This window comes from Trichomycterus rosablanca, chromosome 11 (genome assembly GCF_030014385.1).
Source record: "Trichomycterus rosablanca isolate fTriRos1 chromosome 11, fTriRos1.hap1, whole genome shotgun sequence".
Classification (NCBI taxonomy): Eukaryota; Metazoa; Chordata; class Actinopteri; order Siluriformes; family Trichomycteridae; genus Trichomycterus; species Trichomycterus rosablanca.
In genome coordinates this window covers 35455897-35480487 of record NC_085998.1, presented here as the reverse complement: position 1 = coordinate 35480487, position 24591 = coordinate 35455897, and the positions used below count along the sequence as shown (strand labels likewise).

Below are 24591 nucleotides of genomic sequence, written 5' to 3'. Positions count from 1 at the left end.
GACTAAAAATAAAGGTGCAGGTAAATTTCCAGGTGGAACATCACTTCACTGGCCATGTCCTCTGTGGTCTTTCTGTCGTCCTGGTAAAGGGCACTTTGTTGTAAATGAATAGCAAGACCGTCATTTCTCAAGTTAAACACATTTGGAGAGGAGAGATGGGTGCTAAAGTAAAACAAAAAGTACTGCGGTAATAAAAGAAAGGAAAGGAAAGGAAAGGTAGGGAGGAAAGGAAAGGAAATAAAGGGAAGGGAAGGAAGAATAGGGAAGGTATAGGGAGGGAAGGAAGGAAGGAAGGAAGGAAAGAAAGCTACTGATTGGAATGCATGAGCCACATCCCACCCCAGCAACTGGCACAGCCCACGGCCAACATGAGTCCAAACGTTGGGACCACTCTGATTAAGGGCCGACACGCCACCTTTGGGGCAGCTCTGTTTAGACTTCATTTGTATTGCCATGTATCAGGTGTTTTTGATAGTTGTACCACTTTTCAAATAGACCTGATCTGAATTAGAAAGCAAATGTAATTTTATTTTTGCAGTTTATGATAGCAGGACAAAAAGCACATATGAGCAAAAGTACTTGCAGTGTGAATGCTATGGAAAAACTCATTAATATTTCAACTTTTGGCCAACGTTTTATTCAGAGCAACTTACAACTGAGACAGGATACAATCCAAGCAAATAAGGATTACCAGTCTTGCTTAAAGACCTAGAAGTAATAGTGTAGTGATGGTGGGGCTTAAAAAATAATCAGAGCAATAATCCGGTCAGTACCATAACCTCTGCATTATAACTGAGCCATGCAAACAGGTGTGTAACTGTCTGGCTTATCTTTTATGCAGAAATTTCCAAATTCATTATTATTCATTTATTTCTGCATTTTCTCCCTTTTTCTCCCGATTTAGCGTAGCCAATTAGTCCTCCGCTGCTGGGGATCCCGACTGCCTTTGAGGAGGGTATATTCTCCTGCTCTGCACCCCTCCAATGCATAAGCAGTCCCTCGACCCCTTCTTTTTCACCCGTGCCTCATTGAATTTGCACATAAGGCTCTTTCACTTCAGCACAGGTGCCTCAGTCTGCTAACCAGGGTCCTTGCACAGCATTTAAAGACCCAACCCAGTTAGTCCGGTCTTTTCCCACCCAGCAGACTTGATGGCCAATTTTGCCTTCTGCAGGCACTGCCCAGCCGACTGGTAGCAGAGCTGAGATTCGAACTGGTGTGTTCAGAATCTCAGCGCTGGTGTGCTAGCGTAATATTCCGCTGCACCACCTTGGCGCCTTAATCATTATTTTTAATACTTTATGCTATCAAAGATGTGCAAGATTTTTTTTGTCCCTGAACATGGTGCATATGTTTGTGGCCATCTTTAAGTACTATACCACCCAGTTTACCCAGTCCCAAGTAATATTCTTCTTACTTATAAACCAAAACAACTGACAAACAAGCAAAAAAACACATTCCACAGTAAGAAATCCACCCCACAAGGTCATCATTTGGTAATTCTGGCCCACAGCTCCTTTTCCAAAGCTCTCCCCCACTTTGCTGTAGGTCCACTGCATACATACATTTAGATGCAGAACGGCTTCAGAGTCTTATCTCTCCATCCCACCTTCACTGTTTTATCCCCACACCCACTTCTCCGGCTGCGAGGATTTCAGTTGGACGGCTTCGGCGCTCTGCTCGTTGCCCTAGAAACAACGACATGCAGTTTACACGATGGAACAAATGTAGCAATGCGCGCCAAGCTACACCCTGGCCCGGGAGGTCAGCTTGCTTTGCTCAATACAGGCCAAGGACTAACCGGCAACGCCGCCTGTTACCTAGACTACCAATTCACACATTTAAGTGTATTCATCAGTGTGTGGCCATGGACGTGAAAGGAAAAAATAATCCACCATCCTCCATCAGAGTCTGCACCCAGCAACATGCCTACACAGCTCAAGGACATCAGGACTTCATACAATAGCATTGTGTTCGCTGAGAATCACTGCTTTTATATTAGTGAGGGACTCATTTATACATAATAACAGGCTACCTAATAAGAAATGACCATCAACATTTTAATTTAATCACAAATACATACATAATTATTCTAATAACAGTAAAACAAATACTGTCTTATAAACAGTCACTTTTTGTTTTTGAGATTTGTTTTGGAAGCATCATGTCTAGCTAACTATAGTGAGTTACTGTAGTACTAACTGTAGTGAGATGGTATTTTACAGACTCTTGTTTGTTTATCAGGATTTTAACGTCATGTTTTACACTTTGGTTACATTCATGACAGGAACGGTAGTTACTCTTTACACAAGGTTCATCAGTTCACCAGGTTATATCGAACACAATTTAGTGTCTCTAGTTTACTTCATTGCATGTCTTTGGACTGTGGGAGGAAACCCACACGGACACGGGGAGAACACGCAAACTCCACACAGAAAGCCCCACCTCGGGATCGAACCCAGGACCTTCTTGCTGTGAGGAGAAAGTGCTACCCACTTAGCCACCGTGCCGCCCTATACCCCTCTTAACTGTGGGTGTCAGTGAAATACCATCTCACTAATACAGACAAGTGAGAAAAGAGTAGACCCAGATTACTGTAGTCATGATCCAAAGATTTACTTGGCATTTACAAGCCCAATTTAAGTAAAAAAGGGAGCTTTTTTCACTTTCCAGTAATGTTTACACACATGTGCAGGTGTACACTCTGCTAGGAGGGCTTTCCACAAGATGTTGGAGTATGTCTGTGATCATTTGTTTCCATTTCAAAATCAAATCACTTAAAGTAGCATTTGGGAGGACAGGACTTTTGAGAAGACCTGGCGAAGAATTTGTTTTAATGCATCCAAAATTTACATTTTAAGGGGTGTGTGTGTGTGTGTGTGTGTGTGTGTGTGTGTGTGTGTGTTTGTGTGTGTGTGTGTGTTTCACAATGTAATTCAGTCACAAAGAAAAATAATTTGCAGAAATGCCTAAAATCCCTAAACTGCCATGCTATACACACCTTATACATTTGTCAATTTTATTTAAATGAATGTGTTTTACAATTCCCCATCTAGTTCTATCCAATTTCCCAATTTGTATTTTTGCCTCTAATGCTACATGGCTGTAAACAACACACGCACCCTCTGACAAGTGTGCAGTAGCCAATCGCTTCTTTTCACCTGTATTGGGCGGGTTCATATGGAGATCTGTATCGCACACGGAGAGTCACGCACCAATCTCCAGATTCCCCATCTCATTGTGCAGAATCCCTACAGCCTTCCTTTCCCCTAACAAGCCGATCATTGTCTGTTCAGGCACCCGGCCAACTGTATTCAACTTTTTTTCAAAGGTTTTACATTATTTTACTAAAAACTTAAGGACCTCTGCTTAAGATCCACAAAATACAAAGATTAAATGAGCTTTAGACCAAGATCAGAGTACTGCAGCTTCAGAACGGTCAAAAGACCAAGATCATATTTTATAACTACAATTCTGCTAATCACAGATGTTTGTTTAACCGAGATGTAGGTCCTCCTTAATTACCTAATTAAATAACAAGAGAAAGATCAGAAACCTTATCATTATTGATTCTTAATTAACAAGTAAAGGAACTGCAAATGAATGCTAAAATGTTCGTGCAGAGAAAGCAAAGCACTAACTTCTGTAGCCTTTACTTATATTTCTTTTAATGACAACAGTAGTTCAAGGGAAAAAGTCGTTCACAGCTGTCTGTCTATCTGTCTGCATCCCTTTCTGTCTGTCTCTGTCTCTCTAATTGGCTGCAGACAAAATGTGACATGCTGCATCTTCCTCTACCGCTCAACATGGTCTTTAATCCTTAAGGAGCCCCTTAGTGACTACAGCAGCAACTTCAGTTAAACATCAAGAGACAAACGCACACACACACACACACACAAGTCTGCGTGAGGTTGAACTGAGGTCTCTCGTTCTGAAAAGCATGCAGTTTCCATGCTCAGACGTTTTGCTCTGTAATCACAGATAAGCAAGTTTCATTTGAAATGCTGAGCTGACAGCCGTTCCCATTAAATACACATTAAATGCAGCCCTACAGACGCAATTTCCCTCCTTCAATAAAAGCCACATTTCAGAGAGGCACTCTGCACACCCCACAGAAATTGAAAAATCTCTGAATGTAGAATTCAAATCAGAAATATAATTTATGTTGAAAAATTGATTGGTTCGTCTGTCTGGTATATTTTTAGACCAAATGTTATAAGATAAAATTTATTTGCTTGATCCAGGGTAAGTATTTTTGAAAGACTAAAGACTGGCATTTGCTGGTGTTCTATTTCAGTCCTTGTTAGTCCGATGGTATTACCCTCTGTCCTCAAAATCTCCATTTCTAGTCAGTGTTTTGTTAAGTGGTTAAGTGTTTTTAATGCTTTTCATTAAGCAAAAATTTTAACCATTATCAAAGCCAATTCCTGGGCTGGCCAACAATCAATAGCAGACATTGATCAGGTGGCGCAGAGGTAAATTGTGCTGGCCTACTACCTCTCAGATCCAGGGTTCAAAACCCTGACGTTATTGGCTGGTTGGGCATCTACATGCATACATGATTGGCTATGTCTGAGGGGGGATGCCCTAGGTCCTGCGATGGATTTGCGTCCTATCTGAGGTGATCCATAAAAAAAGCTAGACAAAATTAAAACATGAAAAGGAAATTAGATGAAAATGTAGGCTGTTCTTTGCTGTTCGTTTTAAGCACACTTAGACTGAACAGAACAATAAAACATCAGCTTTTCCCAGCTTAACCCAGCAGCAGATCAACCATAACTACTTATGCAACCAGTAACCACCTTATGTTGGTCTGAGCAGGGCATAAGCAAAACAACACAGTCAAGAACCATTTTTAAAAACACGTTTTGAGTTCAGATCAGTTATAATCCTTTTTTAATTTCCTCTTAACAACCTTGTTTACTTTTTACAAAAGTTTTTTGTGTTGTAATTTTGGGGTTTGGTAATGAAAAGATAATCTACAGTTTTTGTCTGTGTTTATTGATGTACACTAGATCATTGTACCTTGCTGGCGATCACTTTCAGCTTGTGCAGTAAAGATGGTTTGGAGAAAACCACGTCATCCTCAGCATCCTCGCCCTCCCCCTCCATGATGGCACAGCTGTCTGCTCCTGGCATCTCACATTCTTTATTGGCAGACATTACCAGCTTGGAATAATTATACTCCAGCCTATCAGGGTAAGAAGAAGACGGAAAAGGAGACGGGTCGTTAGCATAAATATTTTCAAGATCCTAACCCAGTGACACCAAGAGTCAAAACTCCACAGAATGATTTATTTATGTACATTTTAAAGTAAATACATTTAAAATATTCATATACAGTATTTTAGTTTAGCTTTAAATCAACTTCTTAAAACCAATTACTATCACTGTGCAGGCACCATCAATCAGCCAGCAGAGGTCGTAATTGCACCAGTCATGAGAGAGAGACCGCATCCAGCTTAGTCCCGCCCATATCTGAACGACAGGCCAATCGTTGTTCATGTGGCCGCTCAGCCTTAGAGAGCAGGCAGAGCTCAGATTCGATACGATGTATTCGAGATCCCAGCTCTGGTTCCAGCGTGTGTTTTCACCGCTGTGCCACCTGAGCAGCCTTAAAACCAATTACTTGTGTATGTAATTACTTTATTACCAATTACATTACTAATGTATGTCCTACTATTCAGTTTTCTGAATTTTCTTTATTTAACTGGCAAAACTACAAAGATTTACAGCATTGCCCAACTTATTTCTATTTTGTAAACACATTGAGAATTTAATGCTTGCAACACACTCAACAAAAGTTGGGACATGCACACATTTACTTCTATGTTAAATTAACTTACCTTTCCTATCAGTTGCACTTTTTGATCACTTGCAAATTAAGGATAATAGTTTTTTTGCAAGTAAAATTTCTGCCAATTCTTGCTTGATGCAAGAAGTCATGATGAGCCATATATTTTCAATAGGAAACAGATCAAGCACACACATTGTTTTGCTGAAATAAATATGGACTCCACCGGGAAAAGCGTTTCTTTATTGGAAGCTTTTGCATCTCTAGCTGAAAGTAGTCTGGATGGCTTCTTTTGTCTATAGCATGAAGAACTTAACATCCGTTTTTCCAAAAACAATGTAAAAAGTGACCACACATAGCTGGTATTGCAGTTCTTTATTTTAGCGACAGACTGGAAAGTACTTCTGAGCCCATATTTTGTTAAGGCTGTTAGTCTCTGTGAGTAAAATATACAGTATATAAATGTTTATTTTTTGCTTTATTGCACATTTGTTTTAATGTTTCAATGTTTAGAATTATTTTTATCTAATATTATTGTAGATATGGAAAGAACTGGTAGGTATAAACCAGTTTACCCTAAAACAGGACATGAAACAGTGAGACAGTTCACCATCATTATACAGTTTTATGCAAACAATTTGTCACTCAAAGCCAACTGATACAAACTACCACTCTTCAGCAACCTGTTTAAAATGCAACTGTTTATACCCTGTTTCTTTTCATAACTAAAATAAATTAATTAATAAATAAAAGAAACAAAAGTAGAATGAGCATATTATGGCCCCGGTGGCAGATACCACAGTTTTCAAACAGTTTGTAGGCAGCTAGGATTCTTTCTATTTTTGTTTTAGTCGTTTTCACCCACTCCTGCCTGCAAAACATTTCAACTTCTAAATATCTGAGGATAAATCTTAATTACCGTGTGCATTCAAGATAACCCAAAGAGTTTCAATTACATTCAAGTCAGGGGACTGTGAAGCCATTTAACTGTTTTGACTTGTGTTTCTTCAAGAAGTTCATAATGGATTTTGTTCAGTCAGTGTAAACTGCTAATATATAATATATAAATAATCTGAATATTTCTTTTTAATCTTTAATAAAATATAAACTAAAATGTTAATCCATACAAGCAGCTATTGGAAAAGCACCAGGTTTGCTTATAAAAATCAGGCCTGTCAGAAATGTGACAAACATTCCCATCTAGGTGTCACAGTGAATTGAGAGCTGAGATTTATGGATTCTCTCATGTTGAAAATGTTACAATTAGGACTAGCTGAGTACTGACTGTAGGTTTATGTTCAGGTCGAGGTTAGATCTTACTTTTTGTTCTTCTTCCAGAAGTGACATGTGATAGCAACGAGGAGGGCAGCACTGAATGCACCCACTACAGCTCCCATCTTCAGCCAGAAGTCTATCATCTCACATGATCTGCTTCTCTTCACGGGCAGAGTTACTCCTCCTGTGCAGAGCTTCGGCTCCGTCCATACATACACGGTGTCCTAAAAAGAAATGGACACAGATCAGATCTAGCCACAAAATAACGTTATAGTTAGTAGTTTTGACAGAAGAGCTGTGATTGTGATTTCTGTAAAGTCTCAGCTTTGTGTACGGAGAGCCACACCCTGATCAACGCATTTTTCCTCGACTCTGTGCAGGCGCCATTAACCAGCCAGCAGAGGTCGTAATTGTCTCAGTTATGAGGAGTCCCTATCCGGCTCCCACCCTGTATGAATAACAAGCCAATCATTGTTCATGTAGGCACCAGGCAGATGGCAGAGCGAAGTTTCAAACCGACGAGTTCAAAATGTCAGCTCTGAAGTGCTAGCGTGTTTTACGCTGCACCATCTGAGCGCCATATTTTAGTTCGATTTAATGAACTGGTGGAATAAAGAGCACTGCACCTGTACTCCGCCCATGCAGGCTCCTTTAATCTGGTGGTAGTCTTCCTCAGTGCAGAGAGGACAAGCGCTCAGACTTTCCCAAAGAAAGTAAAAGGTGCAGCCATCACAAGTGCCTGCTGGACACTTCCTAAAATTGAAACACAGGAGTTTAACTCTTAGTAAATTCATTATCCCTCCTGTTATCTCCTTAACACTTTAAAAAGAGACAGAAATTTTACAGATCAGAAGAATTCTTTTAAACAAACTGCCATCAACTAATTTGAACTAATTTGGAGTAATTATTTCTTTCTGCTTCTGTAGTAGGAGTCACCACAGCGGATCATTCTGTTTCATAAACCTGCTTTGGTACAGTTTTTATGCCAAATTTTTACTGTTTATTTTATTCCAGCCTTAAGCCCAGTGTATCGGTCCCCAGTGGAACCGGTCCCGCCTGACCAGGATGAAGAGCTTGAAAAAAAACAATGAAATTAAAAAAATATATAGGATATACACTCTCTCGCTGTCTTGACCGCTTATCCAATCAGGGTCGGGGGGATGATGGAGCCTATCCCAGCTTTTCAATGGGCGCAAGGCACACAGTAACACCCTGGACGGGGCGCCAGTCCATCGCAGGGCAGACACACACACACACCCATTCACCTATGAGGCAATTTAGTGTCTCCAATTAACCTGGCTGCATGTTTTTGGACTGTGGGAGGAAACCGGAGCTCCCGGAGGAAACCCACGCAGACACGAGGAGAACATACAAACTCCGCACAGAAAGGACCCGGACCGTGAGGCGACAGTGCTACCCACCGAGCACAGTGGTGCTCTCACACTGTTTGAAAATGCAATACATAAGCTATGCGTAGTCTCTGTTCTTTTCCAAAAGTGTTATGCTACAGGATGTAAGATAAGATTGGTCCTAGTGGGACTTTATTCTATAAACCATATGTTTAAAAAACTGATAAATATTTGGGTAGTATGAAGGCATGCTGAGTGCAGATAGGGAAGAAAAATCACTACAGTCGCTTTAACTGTCAGTTTAACTATGAAACAAGATTTATGTGGCTAGTTTGAATAAATGTAAACAATGTTTTTCTTACTGCAAATATAGTATATTAAACAAGATAAAAAGTAGATTTATCATCAAGAGTTTCTATCTAAACAGCAACACATTTTTATATACAGAGTGGCCAATATGCAAAGACTACTAGTGAAATTTTTCAATTGTGTTACAAAGAATTTTCATTACAAATTAACAACCAGCATAAAGGGAGCCAATCTTGAAATTAACTTTACAATATTTTAGTATCTGGCTTGGCCATATTTATAATAGGTAAACATCGACTGTAAATGACTGTAACATATACAAGCTTCTGATGGGTGGAAAACATTTAAATGCTTAAAGTTATTGTAACAAGAGTAGAGAGCAGGATGAGGAGAGCCTGAAGAGATGATAGTATGCCCTGGAGAAAAGGAGAATGAAAGGTAGCAGGAGTAAAACAGAGACCATGTGCGTGAATAAGAGGACACGAGGTGGAAAGGTGCAGCTGCAAGATGTTTAGATGGTACATGCTAGGACATGCTAGCACACCAGAGCTGGGATCTCGTATACATCGTATCGGATGGCAGAGCTGAGATGCCACATGAACAACGATTGGCCTGTTGTTCATATAGGGGTGGGGTATTAAGCCGGATTGGGACTCCTCGGCGACTGGTGCAACTGCGACCTCTGCTGGCTGATTGATGGCGGGGAAAAGAAGTGCGTTGATCGGGGTGTGTCTGTCTGTACACGGGGCTGAATTGCATATATGCACTCACCTAGTGTGGGTGACAAAATGCAAATGGTTACTGCCCACGTGTCGGAGGGGGCGTGGGTTAGCTTCGTTCTCCTCAAATCAGAGCGGGGGTCGGGATTAGTGGAGAGGAAGCATGACGTAATCGGGCAATTGGACGCGCTGAAGGGTCGGGAGAAAAAGGGGAGAAAATGCATAAACAAAAAAGTTCAGGTGGTGAAAGTGAGTGGAGTGGGGGGCAGGAGTGATTTACTGTATAACGGTATCAGTCAGAGTGAAATGAAAAGTTTACAAGACAGTAGTGAGGCCTGCTGTGTTGCACGGCTTTGAGGGGGGCATAGACAAAAAGACAGAACAGGGAGCTGGATGTGGTGGAGATGAAGATGCTGCAATTCTCATAGGGAGTGACGAAGATGGACGAGAGAATAAAGGACAAGATAATAAAACAAGTTTATGAGAGGTATGGTGCGTGTAGGGAGGCGAGATTGAGATGATTTGGGCATGTGCAGAGGAAGGATGAGAGTTTTATTGGGAGAGGGATGCTGAGGATGGAGTCACCAGGCAGGAGGAGGTGAGGGAGGACATGCAGGTGATCGGTGTGATAGGATCTTGAGGTCAGGGCAGAATGGAAAGGAATGACTCTGTCCATCATGTCTGTGTGTACACAATGTTGGGCTTTCACTAACATGACAGCTTTGCTTTTAAGAAATGAAAACACTGTACCCTGGTACTGAAATCTCTCCCTTAGAGGTCTTTTCAGGGTTACAGCGTAACGTGAGCACTGTGTTTCTGCCGTTCTGACAAGAAGTCGATGTCTGTGGAGATCTGAACACAGTCATGAGTAAGAACCACCCCAAATATTACAGCCTTAAATGAACATAAATAAAGTGAACATAGTGTACTACATAGGAAATTCAGAAAGTATTTGCACCCCTTGACATTTTGCACACTTAAATGTGTTGTTATTGTCATGTTGAAGTGTAACCTTGTCTTCTTCAAGGATGCTTCTGTCTTTTTTTAGATATTTACCTCCTTTTCTCCCAATTTAGTGTAGCCAATCCACTGCTGGAGACCCCGATGACATCCAAGGAGGGTGTATATTTGCCTGACACACACTCCCTCTGATGTGTGCACAGTCCACCAATCCCTTCTTATTCTCCCATACTTCAGTGGATTTGTGCATGAGGTAGGGTTGTGTATGGACAGCCACGCCCAAATATCTGCGCTCCTCCACTTTCGGTACAGGCGCCCTGTTCTGCTGCAGGCATTAGCCCTAAAGGTCGCCCAGCTGACCGGTAGTAGAGTCGAGATTCGAACCCAGGAGCTCAGAATCCCGCTGCACCACCCGGACGCCCAATGCTCCTGTCATTGGCTGCATTCATCTGTCCCTCAATTCGTACCAGTGTCCCTGTCCCTGCTATTGAGAAGCACCCCTTCTAGCATGATGAAAGCATGGTATTAGCCAGGTGATGTGCAGTGCCTGACCAGACACACCAGACACAGTGCTTCACTTTCTGCCATAAGAGTTTAATTTGTTTTAGAGTTTGTCTCATAAGACCTGAGAATTTTTTTTCTCATGCTGCCAGTCTTTTACATGCCATTAGCAAATTCCAACACAACGGTGGTTTCCATCTCACCCATCAGCGCAGCAGGGACTGTTGTCTGTCAAACAGGATCTCCCATCTCTCACTTGAATAAGACTTTTGACTAACTCCCTGACCAAGACCAACTTCAGGGTTCAGGGTAGTACCAAGTTTATTTCAAATTATTTAGCTCACTGTGTGCTAGGGAACACTAAAAGCCTTAGATATGGTTTTACACCCTTGTCTTATACGAGGGTTCTTTTTTTCTCTATTTATTAAGAATTCAAAAACAAATGACATCACTTTTCTACATCGTCACCTTCCGATGCATTTTTCCCAGCGTCATACCAGCTTTTTAATGCCATCAGCAAAAATTGTTTTTGGTTGAGCGCATAGCCACTAATGCACATAAAAATCATCTTCCCCTTAAAGCTTCTTTGAGTGTCCAAAAAGGTAGAATTCAGATGGTCCTTAATTCGGACTATGAGCTCTCTCTCAGTCTCTCAGACACGACCAATTACTACTCCTCCCACCCTCACCGTTTCCAAACAAAATATAAAAGTGAGGACACTTTTTGAAGATCCCTCGTACTATGCCTTACCATGCCACAGACAGTTCCTTGGATGTCAAGGCTTTGTTTTTGTCAGGACAATGCAGTGTAAATTGCGAGCCCTTGTGTTTGCTTTTCCAAATGATGTCTGATCAAATTGTGAATGTGAGTTCTAGACACATCTCAGAATAATTTGAAGAAAATAAAAAAAAGAATATGGTCACAATTCATCAAGCCAAAGTAAAGGGCCAGAATACTTTTGTAATTAAGAGATTTTAATTCTTAGTTTTTATTCATTTTTGAAAAAGTCTATTATGCTGATTAAGTATTGATGCATCTACAGTAAATAGTAACTGTATCCATTCAAAATCAAATCTACAACACAAAGAGTGCAGAAAGTCAAAGGTTTGAATGCTTCCCTAATCCACTGTAAATGCCTATAACAGAATAATTCCTGTATAAATATTTAAAAAGGTAATAAGGTAATGAGTGGTGCAGTGGTACCTATAATAGTAGTAGATATCTGGTACTTTCTTGGATGAAGCATGAAACAGATCTGGTCTGGCATTTACTCCGCTGAGTGATTTCTCCACCGTGGCTCCTGATAAACAGTCAGACTTAATGAGAATCACAGAGGGTTAGTTCTGACATGTTACTGTCAAACATACATAAACAGCAAGGATTGCTTATGAAGAGTAGATTTAGGATCTTAGTGATGCACCGCTGTGGCTCAGATGAGTTTGGATGTTTACCAGCTTTGCTGCACACTATTCTAAAAATATCATTTAAAAAGCAGCTATAAATATGTGCAAATTTACTTCAGGGTATGTGGATGGATTCGGTATCAACAGCATGAAGCTGACAGTACTGTGATCTGTATTATTAGGATTAAAAATGAAACCGGGTGACTGAGTAGCACAGCAGGCAATATGGGTGCTGCACATCACCAGGCTCTTGGGAATGTGGGTTTAATTCTCGCTGATGATCTTTGTTTGTGCTGTGCATTCCTGAGCATGTGCAGGTTTTCTCCAAGAACATTTGTGTTCTTTCACCTCTCAAAACATGCCGATAAGCTGCTATAAATTGCCTCTTTGTTTTAGTGGGGCCTTTTTTGTAACTGGTCCATCTGCTCTGGAGATTGGTGGTAGGGCTTGGTTACAGAATAATGTCCGTCTGCCTTGCCAAACATGGCTATCAGAGGAGACATGGAGGCCCAGATGATTGACGTACAATTGTCAGGCCTCCAGCACCAGTGGTGGACAATTTCGTGTCTCTCTGTGTGTGGTATGGTTCTTTGTGAAGCTCTGCCAAGATCTTATTAGCCAGAACAGGGGTGGTACAAGCAGCAGGAGAATCACAGTAGGGGAACTGGTAATGACTAGATTGGGTGAAATATGGGGGAAATGCAAAAAATGCATATGAATCATGTAAACAAGAGCTATTTGAATTTTGCTCATGGTAAGTAGACCAGTTTTAAACATAATGTGCATTTTTAGCACATCTAGGTATACTTGTTTTACTGTCTGTTCAAGGTATACCACAGCAGTGGTAGCTCAAAGGCTAAGGTAGTAAACTAGTAAGCAGAAGGTTGTCAGTTTAAGCCCCATCATCACCAAGTTGCCACTTATGGGCTCCTAAACAAGGCCCTTAACCCTCAATTAATCAAATTGTATCCAGATTTTTGGATAAAAGCGTCTGCTAAATGCCACAAATGTACAAATACTGTAAATGTACTTGTTTTCTTGCTCACCAAGAAATGTATCTGCCAGACTGATGGACTGTGAGGCGAGTGCGGTTCTGAAGCCCCGCCCATCAGACGGGATGATGGTTGATTGACAGATGAATGTTTGTACAGAGTTGGTCTCAGTGCTGTGATGCTCCTTATCAGAGAGCTCTGTTACGTTATCTGTGCAGACTGCTGGTGTGTAAACCTAAAAACAAGATCATAAAAGAGCAGAAAATGTTAAGTAATTGAAACAACACTACATAAACATGTGTGTGTGTGTGTGTGTGTGTGTGATCTGAGAACCTCTGTCCCACACAGGCTGATGTTAAAGAGATGGTAGTACTTGGTGCCCTTAGAAGTGAAGCTTGGACCATTCATAATTAATCCTGTCGAGCCCAGAGGACTGAAATCATACTGCAGAGTTCGGTTCAGCTCCGTATGAGTGAACAAACAGTCACTGTAACACAAGCTATGCTCCTAAAACACAAAACACAACAAAAATGTAATGCAATTTATAGCCAGGCACAGAAACCTACAATAAGAACATGAGACTAATGCAGAATAAGCAGAATGTGAGTTCCAACACAAAAGCTCATGGTGTAAGATGGATTCTGTGGTTGTCGGCAGTAGTGGGACCACAAGGAGACAAAGGAAAAGCTAAACATAAATAAATGGGTGGACGAGCAAGACGTGCAGATGCTTTCAGACAGCATTTTGCAATTAAGTAATTAACATCCCACTGTCCTCGGTGACAAAAATGTCGTTAATCTAAATAAATGATTTATGATCGCTCACATACTCATTTCCTTTCACTCCACTGCATCCAGACGCTACATGCTACTATTAACCAGACCAATAAATAGCATTTCTTAGATCTATATATAGGAACCAATCGGATCACACGAATCTACAAGATCCTGTTGTTCTGCTGCCAGGCTCGGAGATGAAACATCTGGATTGGTTTGCTGTTTTTGTTCTGCGAGCTTCACTGCTGGAATGAACAACTACAGCACAACACACTGCAGTATAAGAACAGCAGGAGATTTTCAAATGCACTTACGGAGAAAATGTCTCTAATGCTCTTTTAATTGTGATTATTATGATACTGTGCAACGTCTTGTTTTGGATATTTGTATTCACACTGATAATAAAACACAGGAAGAAACAAGGGGAATGTGTATGAGGAGTGTGTACTCAGTGTTTAGTTTCCTGGTAACAATATGCTGGGTGCACCTGTTGGTGTCACTTCATACTGGCATCTTATATACAGTATATATATATATATTTTATTTCCTAAGTAAAGCACACTGAATCTTACTGTACGTGCACAATGACAATAAAGGTATTCATATGAAAAGCAACCCCTTTGGTTACTTAATAAACCAATTAAAGGCACCCAGGTGGTGCAGTGGGATATTCCACTAGCACACCAGCGCCGAGATTCTGAACTCCTCGGTTTGAAACTCGTCATTGCCACCGGTCAGCTGAGTGCCATCTAGCGGGCATACTTGGCAGTGCCTGCAGAGCGGGTGGACCGGAATATGTGGGCGGGGTCTACAAATGCTATGTAAGGACCCTGATTGGTGGATAGAGGCGCCTGTGCAGAGTACATGGGTGGAAAAGGGTTCCGTTAAGGGCTGTCCGCGGGTCAGAGGAGGCGTGAGCAGCAATATACCCTCCTCAACTGCAAAAAATCGGGGATCCCCAGGAGCGGAACACAAATTGACTACACTAAATAGGGAGAAAATGGGAGAAAAATTCATAAAATATGTATAAAAAATAATAATAATAAACCAGTTAAAATGTTGAGGCAAATTATCTCATTTAACACAGTCAGACTTGATTTCAGTCAGTCCTTCAATATATAAATCAGATCAAATCTCGATCTCATCACGCATCACGATTTCAAGAGAAAGCAGATTGTCAACACAGGGGCTGACAAATCCGTAAGTAAGAAACCATGATAAATAGAAACGCTTCCACCTGGAAAGCTCAACAAAGTGTCAGTTTAGAGGACCGACACGTCAATCATCTGTTACGTAAATGGCAAGGCGTGAGGACATGATTCTGTAACCATGTACAGCTGCCAATCTCCACAACAAGACTCCGACAGGAGTTACAAAGACATGTTCAAGGCTCTAGGTTATCTATCACTATCTTTCAGTAAAGGAAACCTGGAACAGTGGTTCATCTAGCCAGATGTGGATGGTTGGGTAAAATGTTTAACAGGGTTCAGAAACAACCACAAAACCTTTTAAAACTCGTTAGCTCAGCTAAGTGTTTTTGACTCCACAAATATGAAAAGACTATAGGCATAAATGGATTTCAAAAGCAGTGGTAAAATATGAATATGAAATGGAAAAAAATTAGTTTTTGTCTGTTTTGTCTAACAGCATTTTTGTTTGATAGTTCAAAATTAGATGTGACAATGAATTAAGCAATAACAGAGCTAAACAGAGCAAAGTTGAAGGTTATTTTGTCACACCAGTGTGTATACAAGGGTTTCTCAAAAAGTTTCTGCACTTTTTAACTATATTTATTAACAATTTCAAAAACAAATGACATCACTTTTGTACATCGGCACCTTCCAATGCATTTTTTCTAGCATCGTACCAACTTTTTAATGCTATCAGCAAAATATGTTTGTGGTTGAGAGCATAGCCACTGATGAAGCGCTGCTTTCGCATCATTATCACATGAAAATCTTCTTCCCCTTAAAGCTTTGAGCATCCAAAAAGGTGCAAATCAGATGGCACTAATTCTGGACTATAAGCGTCTCTCAGTCTTACTACTCCTCCCAACCTCACCGTTTCCAACAAAAATAAAAGTGGTCTTTTTGAAGATCCCTCGTATACAAGCACCCAAATCCTTGCCCGTACCTTGTTACTGTGGCTTCCTGGACCGCAGGGCTGGCACGCATCTCTACCATAGATGTGGTGTCCTGAGAGGAATGTGTTGGGTGGGCACTCCTGACACTGGTTGGTCTTCTCGTCTATATAGTGACCGGATGGGCACGGCACACAGGCTGAGCCAGGCGTCTGAGACTCAATAGCACAAGCTCTGCATGCCCAGGCCACACCGTCCACTGCGTTCGTTACTGTGATGGAGAAGATCTTGGCCATGTCGGTGACATACTGACGAGTCTATAAGACACACATGGTTTATTTGTAAAGCCTGTTTAAAAACATCAGAGTGTCCGAGTGTGTGTAAGTGTACTGACGTCTTTAGCCTTGTTAGTGCGCTGAAAAGCCCATGTAAAAGATACAGATGCATTTTTGGTCATTATATGGGTGTAGGACTGCTTTTCTTTATTGCCCTCCCACGATTCCACTACACTGGTGCTCCGTCTGTCTGTGTCCTGCACATCAAACACACGCACAAGTTTTCTTAGATACAAAATTAGTTAAAACACTAACATGCTACTGAAACTATGCATTCTCACAAAGCCCTCACCATCATGAAGTACAGCACACAGTTGCTTGAACAAACGGATTCGAACACGAAGGTGATGCGTCCATACTCTGTTCCACTGGTTCCACTGACAGATGTAGGTAACCTGAGACACACCAACATTTATGGCACAATTGCAAGTGATATTTTACTACTGAAACTATTGCTGCCTTATAAGACTATTGCTGCCCTGTTAGACCTATGATATGTAATCAAAATTATTAATTAAAATTATAGGATTTTGAGAGATGATTACTTTTTACAGCACTTTAGGTCAATTATAGAACAAAATTATAATAATAATCAAACTCTGTAATCTATAAAAGATTATGTAATAAAAAATTAGACATAAAGTAGTTTACTTTCCTTTAAAATGCTCCTTGTTATTGCTGCATTTCAGGGTTTTTTTCTATGTAAAGATTCAGGATAATTATTTGTTTTTATTACGTTAGCCCACCATTGTTGAGATCCGAGTTCAAATCTTAGTGCTGCTACCAGTCAGCCAGGCGTCTGCACAGACATGATTGGCTATGTCTGAAGGTGGATGGGCATCTCTGTGAAATCTCTGTGATGGAGTTCAGTGGTGGTGAGCTAGTGTTTGTTCTTAGCTGACTGCTCTTTGCATACACCTTTCTTTATTTGGAAATAATACATTTAAATCTGTATGATTATTGTTTTAATTTTGTGATGAATAATTTTACTTCCACTTTAAGAGCGCTAGTTTGGCTCACCTGAATCCAGGAACTTTGAGGTTTAAGATGAGATAATCATTATCTGAACTCCCTGCTCCAGATCGAATGTGATCTCCTGCCACTTCCCAACCTAACACACATACATGAATACAGTAATGTGTTTATTGCATAGAAGGAGAAAAAAACACACACACACACACACACACACACACACACACACACATCTGCCATTTAAAAGCAAATGTGTTGTGGTTTTCCTCCAAGTGCAGTTGCTCACAATGCAACATTGCCATCTGGCGGTCACTGATTGGCTCCACATGTGAATTCGATTCAAGCATCCCTCACCGTTCATGCCATCACACTTGGTGTTGGCCAAGTTAAAGCAGGATGACTTCATGCCAGCAGGCAAAACATTCCACCACTTATACTCGTAGCCCAGAGCAGGCTCTGTGCCTGCTGGGCAAGGCTGGCACTCTAAGTGGAGACAAACAAATCACACATAAAAAACACAACAGTACTTTCCAATTTGAGAAATCAAATGATGAGTTTTTTGGAATACAGTATGTACACTCTCTGGTCACTTTATTAGAAACACCATACTAAAACTGAACATGCACCCATTTGCTTATAATACCCTGTACATATTCAAATGTATTGGCTGTAAAACAGGTACTCTATTAATCTACTTAGAATTAGTGGCCTGTATTAAAGTGACCTGTTTCAGGCTGCTGTAAAGAGCTCTAATAAAACAAATTAAGCAAAACAAATTACCTTTAAGACCATCAGAGTAGGTCCCTAGTGGGCAGGGAGAACATTTAGCTGTGTTGTTATTATAAAAGCCAGGATTGCAGGGTGGACAAGGTTCACGTTCTCCAAAATGGGGAAGTGTTACAGCACCTGAAGCATCGTCCAGACAGATCTTAGGCTCGATCCATTTATACCTGACCTGAGTCTGAGACAGAAAATAGAAACAGGTCTCATCTCAGGCTGTAAAATCATGAGTTGATTCAGATCCATTGGGTTTATTGTTGAACATGCAGTAGTGTAGGATTAGATTACCTTGCCCTCCTTATCACAAACACTGTGAACCTGGAAATAGTCTTTTTTTGAGCATGCAGGCCTGGGTTGACATGATGAAGAGCCCTCCACTGGACCCAGTAAAAATAAGACACATTACATAGGTTATTTATTCAGTAATTCTAGTTAGTTATTGTTAATTGTTACCATATCACATGTGACTATATTCATGGCATGTACTTGTTAACCTCAGGAACAATACTTACCGTTTAATATTGTGTTTTATGTTTAGAGGGTTTTAAAAGTCCAGAATTATTTGGGGTTTTTTGTTAATGTAAAAAATCTACAGTTATAATCAGACATTTTTATTCCCCCTCACCTGAAAAGCTTTAGATTTTCTGCAGTGTGCAGTAACGTTATCACCCAGCAAATCATGGTGGATCAAGAATACTTAGAGAAAAGCAAAATGCCTCAAAACGCAAAAAAACATCACAATGTAGCATCATGCTTGAGGGCAGCAATTTCACATGGACACTCTTCTTCATGTGAGCTTCATCTTTGCCTTTTTCTGCATGTGCCAGTAAAACAATATGTAGGAATCAACATCAAGAACTTTTGTTTAAAAGCATGAGTAACCAAAATAGGCACAATTTAGAGAGAAAGGAAATTCCAGAATGGTTGTAAACCTTCCTCTCACTTATATCTCTTTTTTAGCTTTTCTCTTTGGTAACTTTCTTAGATTTGCATTATAATTACTTTTTTTATATACTGTTGATATCTACACCTTTCATTCCACCCACATCCTTCCATTGTTATCCTCTAAGGGGTCGCTCACACCCCCACACATGCACACCCACACCATTGCTTATCTGTTAATGTTACTGTATGTTCTAAGTTATTGTTTTTGATAATAGGTGTTCATTTGTTAAACACTGTGGCCTATTTTATCACTGAGGTCTATAAGATGCCAAACTATTAAGAATTCCACAACTTCAGGCATTTAAAACTACGTCAAGTATAACCACTGTTTGAAAATTAATCTATTAATGACTAAATGTATTTGTTTATAATTGATTTTAATTTCTCCAATTAGACTGATTATTTAATAGTTTTGTTGCAACTAGAACACCAGGGTAAAAATACAATGTAAGAAAACTATACAAATATCTTTGGTAATAAGAACTGTGACATTTCCCATAAACAAATTACATTCTTGTCCCTAAAATCACCAAGTATTAACTACATTTAGATTTTAAATTTTTGTCATTTAGCAGACACTTTTATCCAAAGCGACTTACAGTTGTGACAGTATATACTAGTATAAGCAATTGAGGGTTAAGGGCCCAACAGTGGCAACCTAGCAGTGGTGTTGAACCAGAGACCTGCCTAGCTGCCCTACAAAATGTGATTTAAGTCACATTATAATCATTATAATTATTATATTATTATTTAATTATAATTATAGGCTCACATTTACTGAGGAATCAGTTAGCAGACATGCATGCTGTTTACTTACATGAATAGTGTGTGGTGGTGTTACAGCGAGTGCACGAGCTGGCTCCTCGACCAGAGTAAGTGTTTCTGGGGCAGGACTCACATGAGGCAGAACCAGGAGCGTTACTAAACGTGCCCGGCTTACACGGCAAACACTCCGACATGTACGCAACACCTAAAACACAGAGTTAGAGGAAGAAAGAGATTTAGAGAGTTAGCAGTGTAAAGGGTTTAATATTTTTAATTTCTACACATCACCTTCTATCTGAATGTTCTTCAGCAGCACTGGTTTCACTACTTTAACCCCCACTGTAACACCAGTGGTCCTCCAGTACAGCACATTTGTGCCAGACTTCAGATTGACCTGTATGGGAAGAAATGGTACAAAAATACACAAAATACTCAAATACACAATGTTTCGGTCAGTGTGTCCACCTGACTTCTTCCAGTATTTGTTATGGTCAACACAAGTGGGAGCAAACCATGAAGGCAGGGTAAAATCACTTATGTTATGTTGTTAACAGTGAGATCCTGTGGCTTTGTTTGGATCATTTAAGTTGCTGTTAAGGCTGCATTAGTAGATCGGATATGTATCTGATTTTATCACATATAAAAAGGGCCCAAATCAGTACTGAAATGTCATATTTGCTGTTTAATCTTAAATCAGGCAAATCTGGATCATATATGAGGAACAAAACTAATAAACTTGGGCTACTTTTATCTACAGTGTAACCATAGCCTTTTATTGTAGATGTGGGTCAGGGGTTAAAATAGTTAAAATCATACATTCAGCAGCATGAACCGAATCTTTTTGCTTTACCTTTCAACTACTGTCATACTGTCCACCATGTATTTAATCAATGTGTGAGGTTTTGATGTGCAAACATTTTAGTACCGTGTGTTTGGACCAATCTCCATTTTTTGTCAGCTTGATCCACTTCTTATCTGAAGTCTTCTCCATTTCCTGGCACTGGTCATTCTGTATCTGTTACAATGAGCAACATATTTAATACTTCACACTTCACTCTGCTAATGCAAGGTTACTTTATATTTGAGGGAAAAAACAAGGCAAAGCAAAGCCTACAAAACAGGGAAGCACTATAAAAAGATATTAATTAAAACACCAACAGCTCACAATTTTTACTGTACAAATAAAAAAACTGCAGTATAGAGAAACTGTAAAATTCAAAGAAAGATCTGAAACACCAAGACAACTATCAGATAGAAATGGTGGCCAGAAAGACCTGCAGGGGAAAAGGACATTTCTTTCATTTCATTTTTCTTTTGGCTGCTCCCGTATTTAGAGGTCACCACAGTGGATCTGCATACCAGACCTGGCAGTCTTTATGCCAGATTGCAGAAATTTAAATAGAATTCATGTTTATTTCTTTTTACTTGAAAATCAACAAAATATGTTTGAAGGAAAGATCATTTACTTACAAAGAACTCGAAGATAATGTTGTTGTCCACATATTGATAGTCAAAAGAGACAGAACCCGATTTCTTTAGATGAACAGCATAGATGAGAGAAACACTGCACTCATCTCTGTTAGATTCTATGTAACTACCCTGAGCAATCCATGAGGAACTGGAAACCAGGAGACAAACAGGACACAGTAGTGCTTAATTGATGTAAAATAAAAAAAATAGGACTAATCTAATAACATGATTGAGGAGAAACAAAATACATGAATGAGAATATGTAGTCTAAATACACACATTATTACTATTCAGACCAAGATGCATTTTAAAGAGGCAGTATTAAAATACTCATTACATTTTTAAATGCTTAATGCTTAAAATATACATAAAATACAAATTTATTATACAAGCCAAACACAGTAACAAAAAAGTCAGTAAAAACAGCAATAATTCACAATTATTTTGACCTGTATATAATTAAAAATACATGCATTTAATGTTTGTGTTTTTTGTATGTATACACTTATTTTAAATCTTATGGTTGCAACACATTCCAAAAGGTCATTCTCTGATTATAATGTCATGGACTGTAGATGGTGAAATAGCTACATTCATTGCAACCTGCATTTTTAAAAATAAGCTCCACAAAAAATCCTAACCTGCCATAATGCCACTCACCCATTACAGCTTGGTCCTTCATGTCCATGAGGTGAGTTATTAAAAGAGGTCACTAAGCTGCTGAATCCAGGAGGAAAGTCATTCCATTCATCAAAACGGATGCCGCTGCCCAGTGAGAAGGAGCCTGCTGGACATTGAGTGCACTTCTGAGAGGTCATCTCCAAAAACTGTCCCGCCCCACATGAAAATGCTGCCAAAGACAAGGTTAATCAGTCATGACATGAAAACTGACAAGTGTCTGTATCTGAAAAAGTGGCAATAAATGTTTGGTTTCTTGATGATGAAAATAGCTGTAAATGTTGACCAAATGTGGCCCAATGTTATACACATACTGTCAAATAATATAAAGATTTGGCTCTAACATTTTAATGGTAACTACAGTAACCTCAAGAATTTGTAAAATTGTTGAAAAATAAATAATAATTCCTGGATTTATTATGGGTTTTTACACCACACACACACACACACACACAGAAAATATAGACCTACTGCAGTCAGTGCCCTGCACAGGGTCTGGCAGCCCTCTGCATTTGCTCTGCCTATGAGGAATGGCCACTCTCCACCTGGAGCCACTGCTGTCACATTCTGTGTACTGAAAGTAGTAATCACCCTGCAAACACACCACAGAGGGAATTATACTATAACACTCATTCACTGACTCATTCATTAATCACTCCCTCATTCTCACTCAGTAATATTCACTAATCACTATATTTATAGACTTTTTAAAGTATACATAAACATATGCTACCGCATCCCTGTTAAAATGATCTTTATTTACTGATTGGTTGTTTTTAAGTAAGTCTTACTGTCTACAGGAGGAGAAGAAACAGAAGTTTGCATAACCAATTAAGGGGAAACATGTTCTTTTAACAAGTTTAATAATTCATTTTTATTTTTGCTTAACTAACAGTACAGCTAAAGCTTATTTTTTAATTTTTCATGCTGAAAAAGTGGAAGTGACGTGACATCACCTACTGTTTGCCTGTAAGGTTTTAATTTGTGTGTAAACTTAATGGAATAGAGTTGGACCCTAATTTACGCTTTATATGTGAATAAACAGATGTGATTGAACTTCTTGTACATTTGTAAATATTGTCCTTTTTTCACTTGCTTTTGCACCCCAGTTTGACATCCCATCTACATGTATTTTGTTTGGACAACTACAAGTGGTGTCAGAAGTGGGATCCTGTCTGGTGGATTCTTGCTCCATCTGCTTCTCCATCAGCTCTATCACCGTTGTCTCTCTTGCTTTGGCTGTTACTACTTACTTACTTACTTACTGGAATCCTTACCTGAGCTGGCAGCCATACTTACACCTCTTTCAAATTTCCAGGCACCAAACCAAAAACAGTTTCTGATACTCTTTTGTTGCATAGATATTGCTCAGGGGCCATTATACTCACTCTTTCTCAATCACTAAAAACCTAGTGAACGCTCTCTCTCTCTCTCTCTCTCTCTCTCTCTCTAGCAGTCAGCAAGATACATGTTCCGTGTTGCTAGAAGTGGTAATTAAATCAAAACTAACGGAAAGTGTAGCCAAGATAAACACAACTGAACAATAGAAAAGTTAATGTGAGTCATACACAGCAATGCCAGCCCATCCTTTCCTCAAACATCCAACCCCACATCATAAGTTCAATCAGCACACCATGTCCACTGTTATGGACATTAAATAAGGAGATACATCTTAATAGCATATATACTAAAATGACAATTACCAAAGTTACACTTTTTGTTTACACATTTGAGGTATAATTCTCCTCTTCAAGATGCATAATGTATTTTAATAGCAGATAGATCTGGAGTGCAGGCAAGCCAATCAAGCATATGCACTCTGTCTCTATAAAAACCACATTTGTAGCATGTGCAGAATGAGGCCTGGCATTGTTCTGAAATTACCGAGGACTTCCCAAGAAATATGTTGCCTACATTAACATGGCTGCATAATTCTCTATAAAATCCAAATATATGCCTCTGTGTCAATAGTACCTTCACACATATGCAAGTCACTCATGTTGTGGGAACTGGTGCACCCCCACACCTTTACATTCTTCTCATGCTTGGTACAGACATGACACTATCATTGGTCCAGTTTTCTCCTTTTTTTTAAATAAAAATTTTTTTCTAGCTTTTGCATTACACTGCTTTTTCTGCTATAAAAATAAATAATTTCTAAGCATTAAATGATTTCTTATAATCCATTACTCTCACCTTCTTTGACAGAATAAAGCAAATGTAAACCATTCGAGGGATTTATGTTTCGTTCCTTTCGTTCTCCTCCACTGCTGATTGAGACAGGGAAGGAAATGCTGCCATCAGGAGGAAACTGATAATTAAGCCTCAGAATGTCTTGCAGGTCAAAACAAAGCTGAGCTGAGCACAGCTTTACTCTGCTTAAAACTGCTAGCTAAACTGAACAACATTTACAGACCTGGTCCACATGAGTGCCAGCCTACTGTTCTATAGGATGAGTGCAAACTACAGAAAGATTTATAATTTATGA

At 39.7% G+C, this 24591-nt stretch overlaps 1 protein-coding gene across 2 annotated transcripts; it reads right to left on the bottom strand.

Moving 5' to 3' along the window:
• Positions 1 to 633: 633 nt before the first annotated feature.
• On the bottom strand, positions 634 to 22258 carry elapor2a (endosome-lysosome associated apoptosis and autophagy regulator family member 2a). Of its 2 annotated transcripts, XM_063004822.1 has the most exons (21): positions 22086 to 22258; positions 21426 to 21573; positions 20881 to 20970; positions 20244 to 20349; positions 20008 to 20160; positions 18534 to 18622; positions 18246 to 18426; positions 17820 to 17948; positions 17514 to 17604; positions 16786 to 16888; positions 16553 to 16690; positions 16212 to 16475; positions 13636 to 13809; positions 13357 to 13537; positions 12111 to 12207; positions 10197 to 10298; positions 7696 to 7822; positions 7115 to 7293; positions 5026 to 5191; positions 3539 to 3556; positions 634 to 1688 (listed from the first exon to the last, which is right to left on the bottom strand). In XM_063004822.1, exons 1-21 carry the CDS (start codon positions 22241 to 22243, stop codon positions 1620 to 1622), a joined length of 2763 nt encoding a protein of 920 aa, XP_062860892.1. In that variant the 5' UTR covers positions 22244 to 22258; the 3' UTR covers positions 634 to 1619. The 2 variants fall into 2 exon arrangements, with proteins under 2 accessions (XP_062860892.1, XP_062860891.1); XM_063004821.1 differs by lacking the exon at positions 3539 to 3556.
• Between the last annotated feature and the right edge of the window lie 2333 nt (positions 22259 to 24591).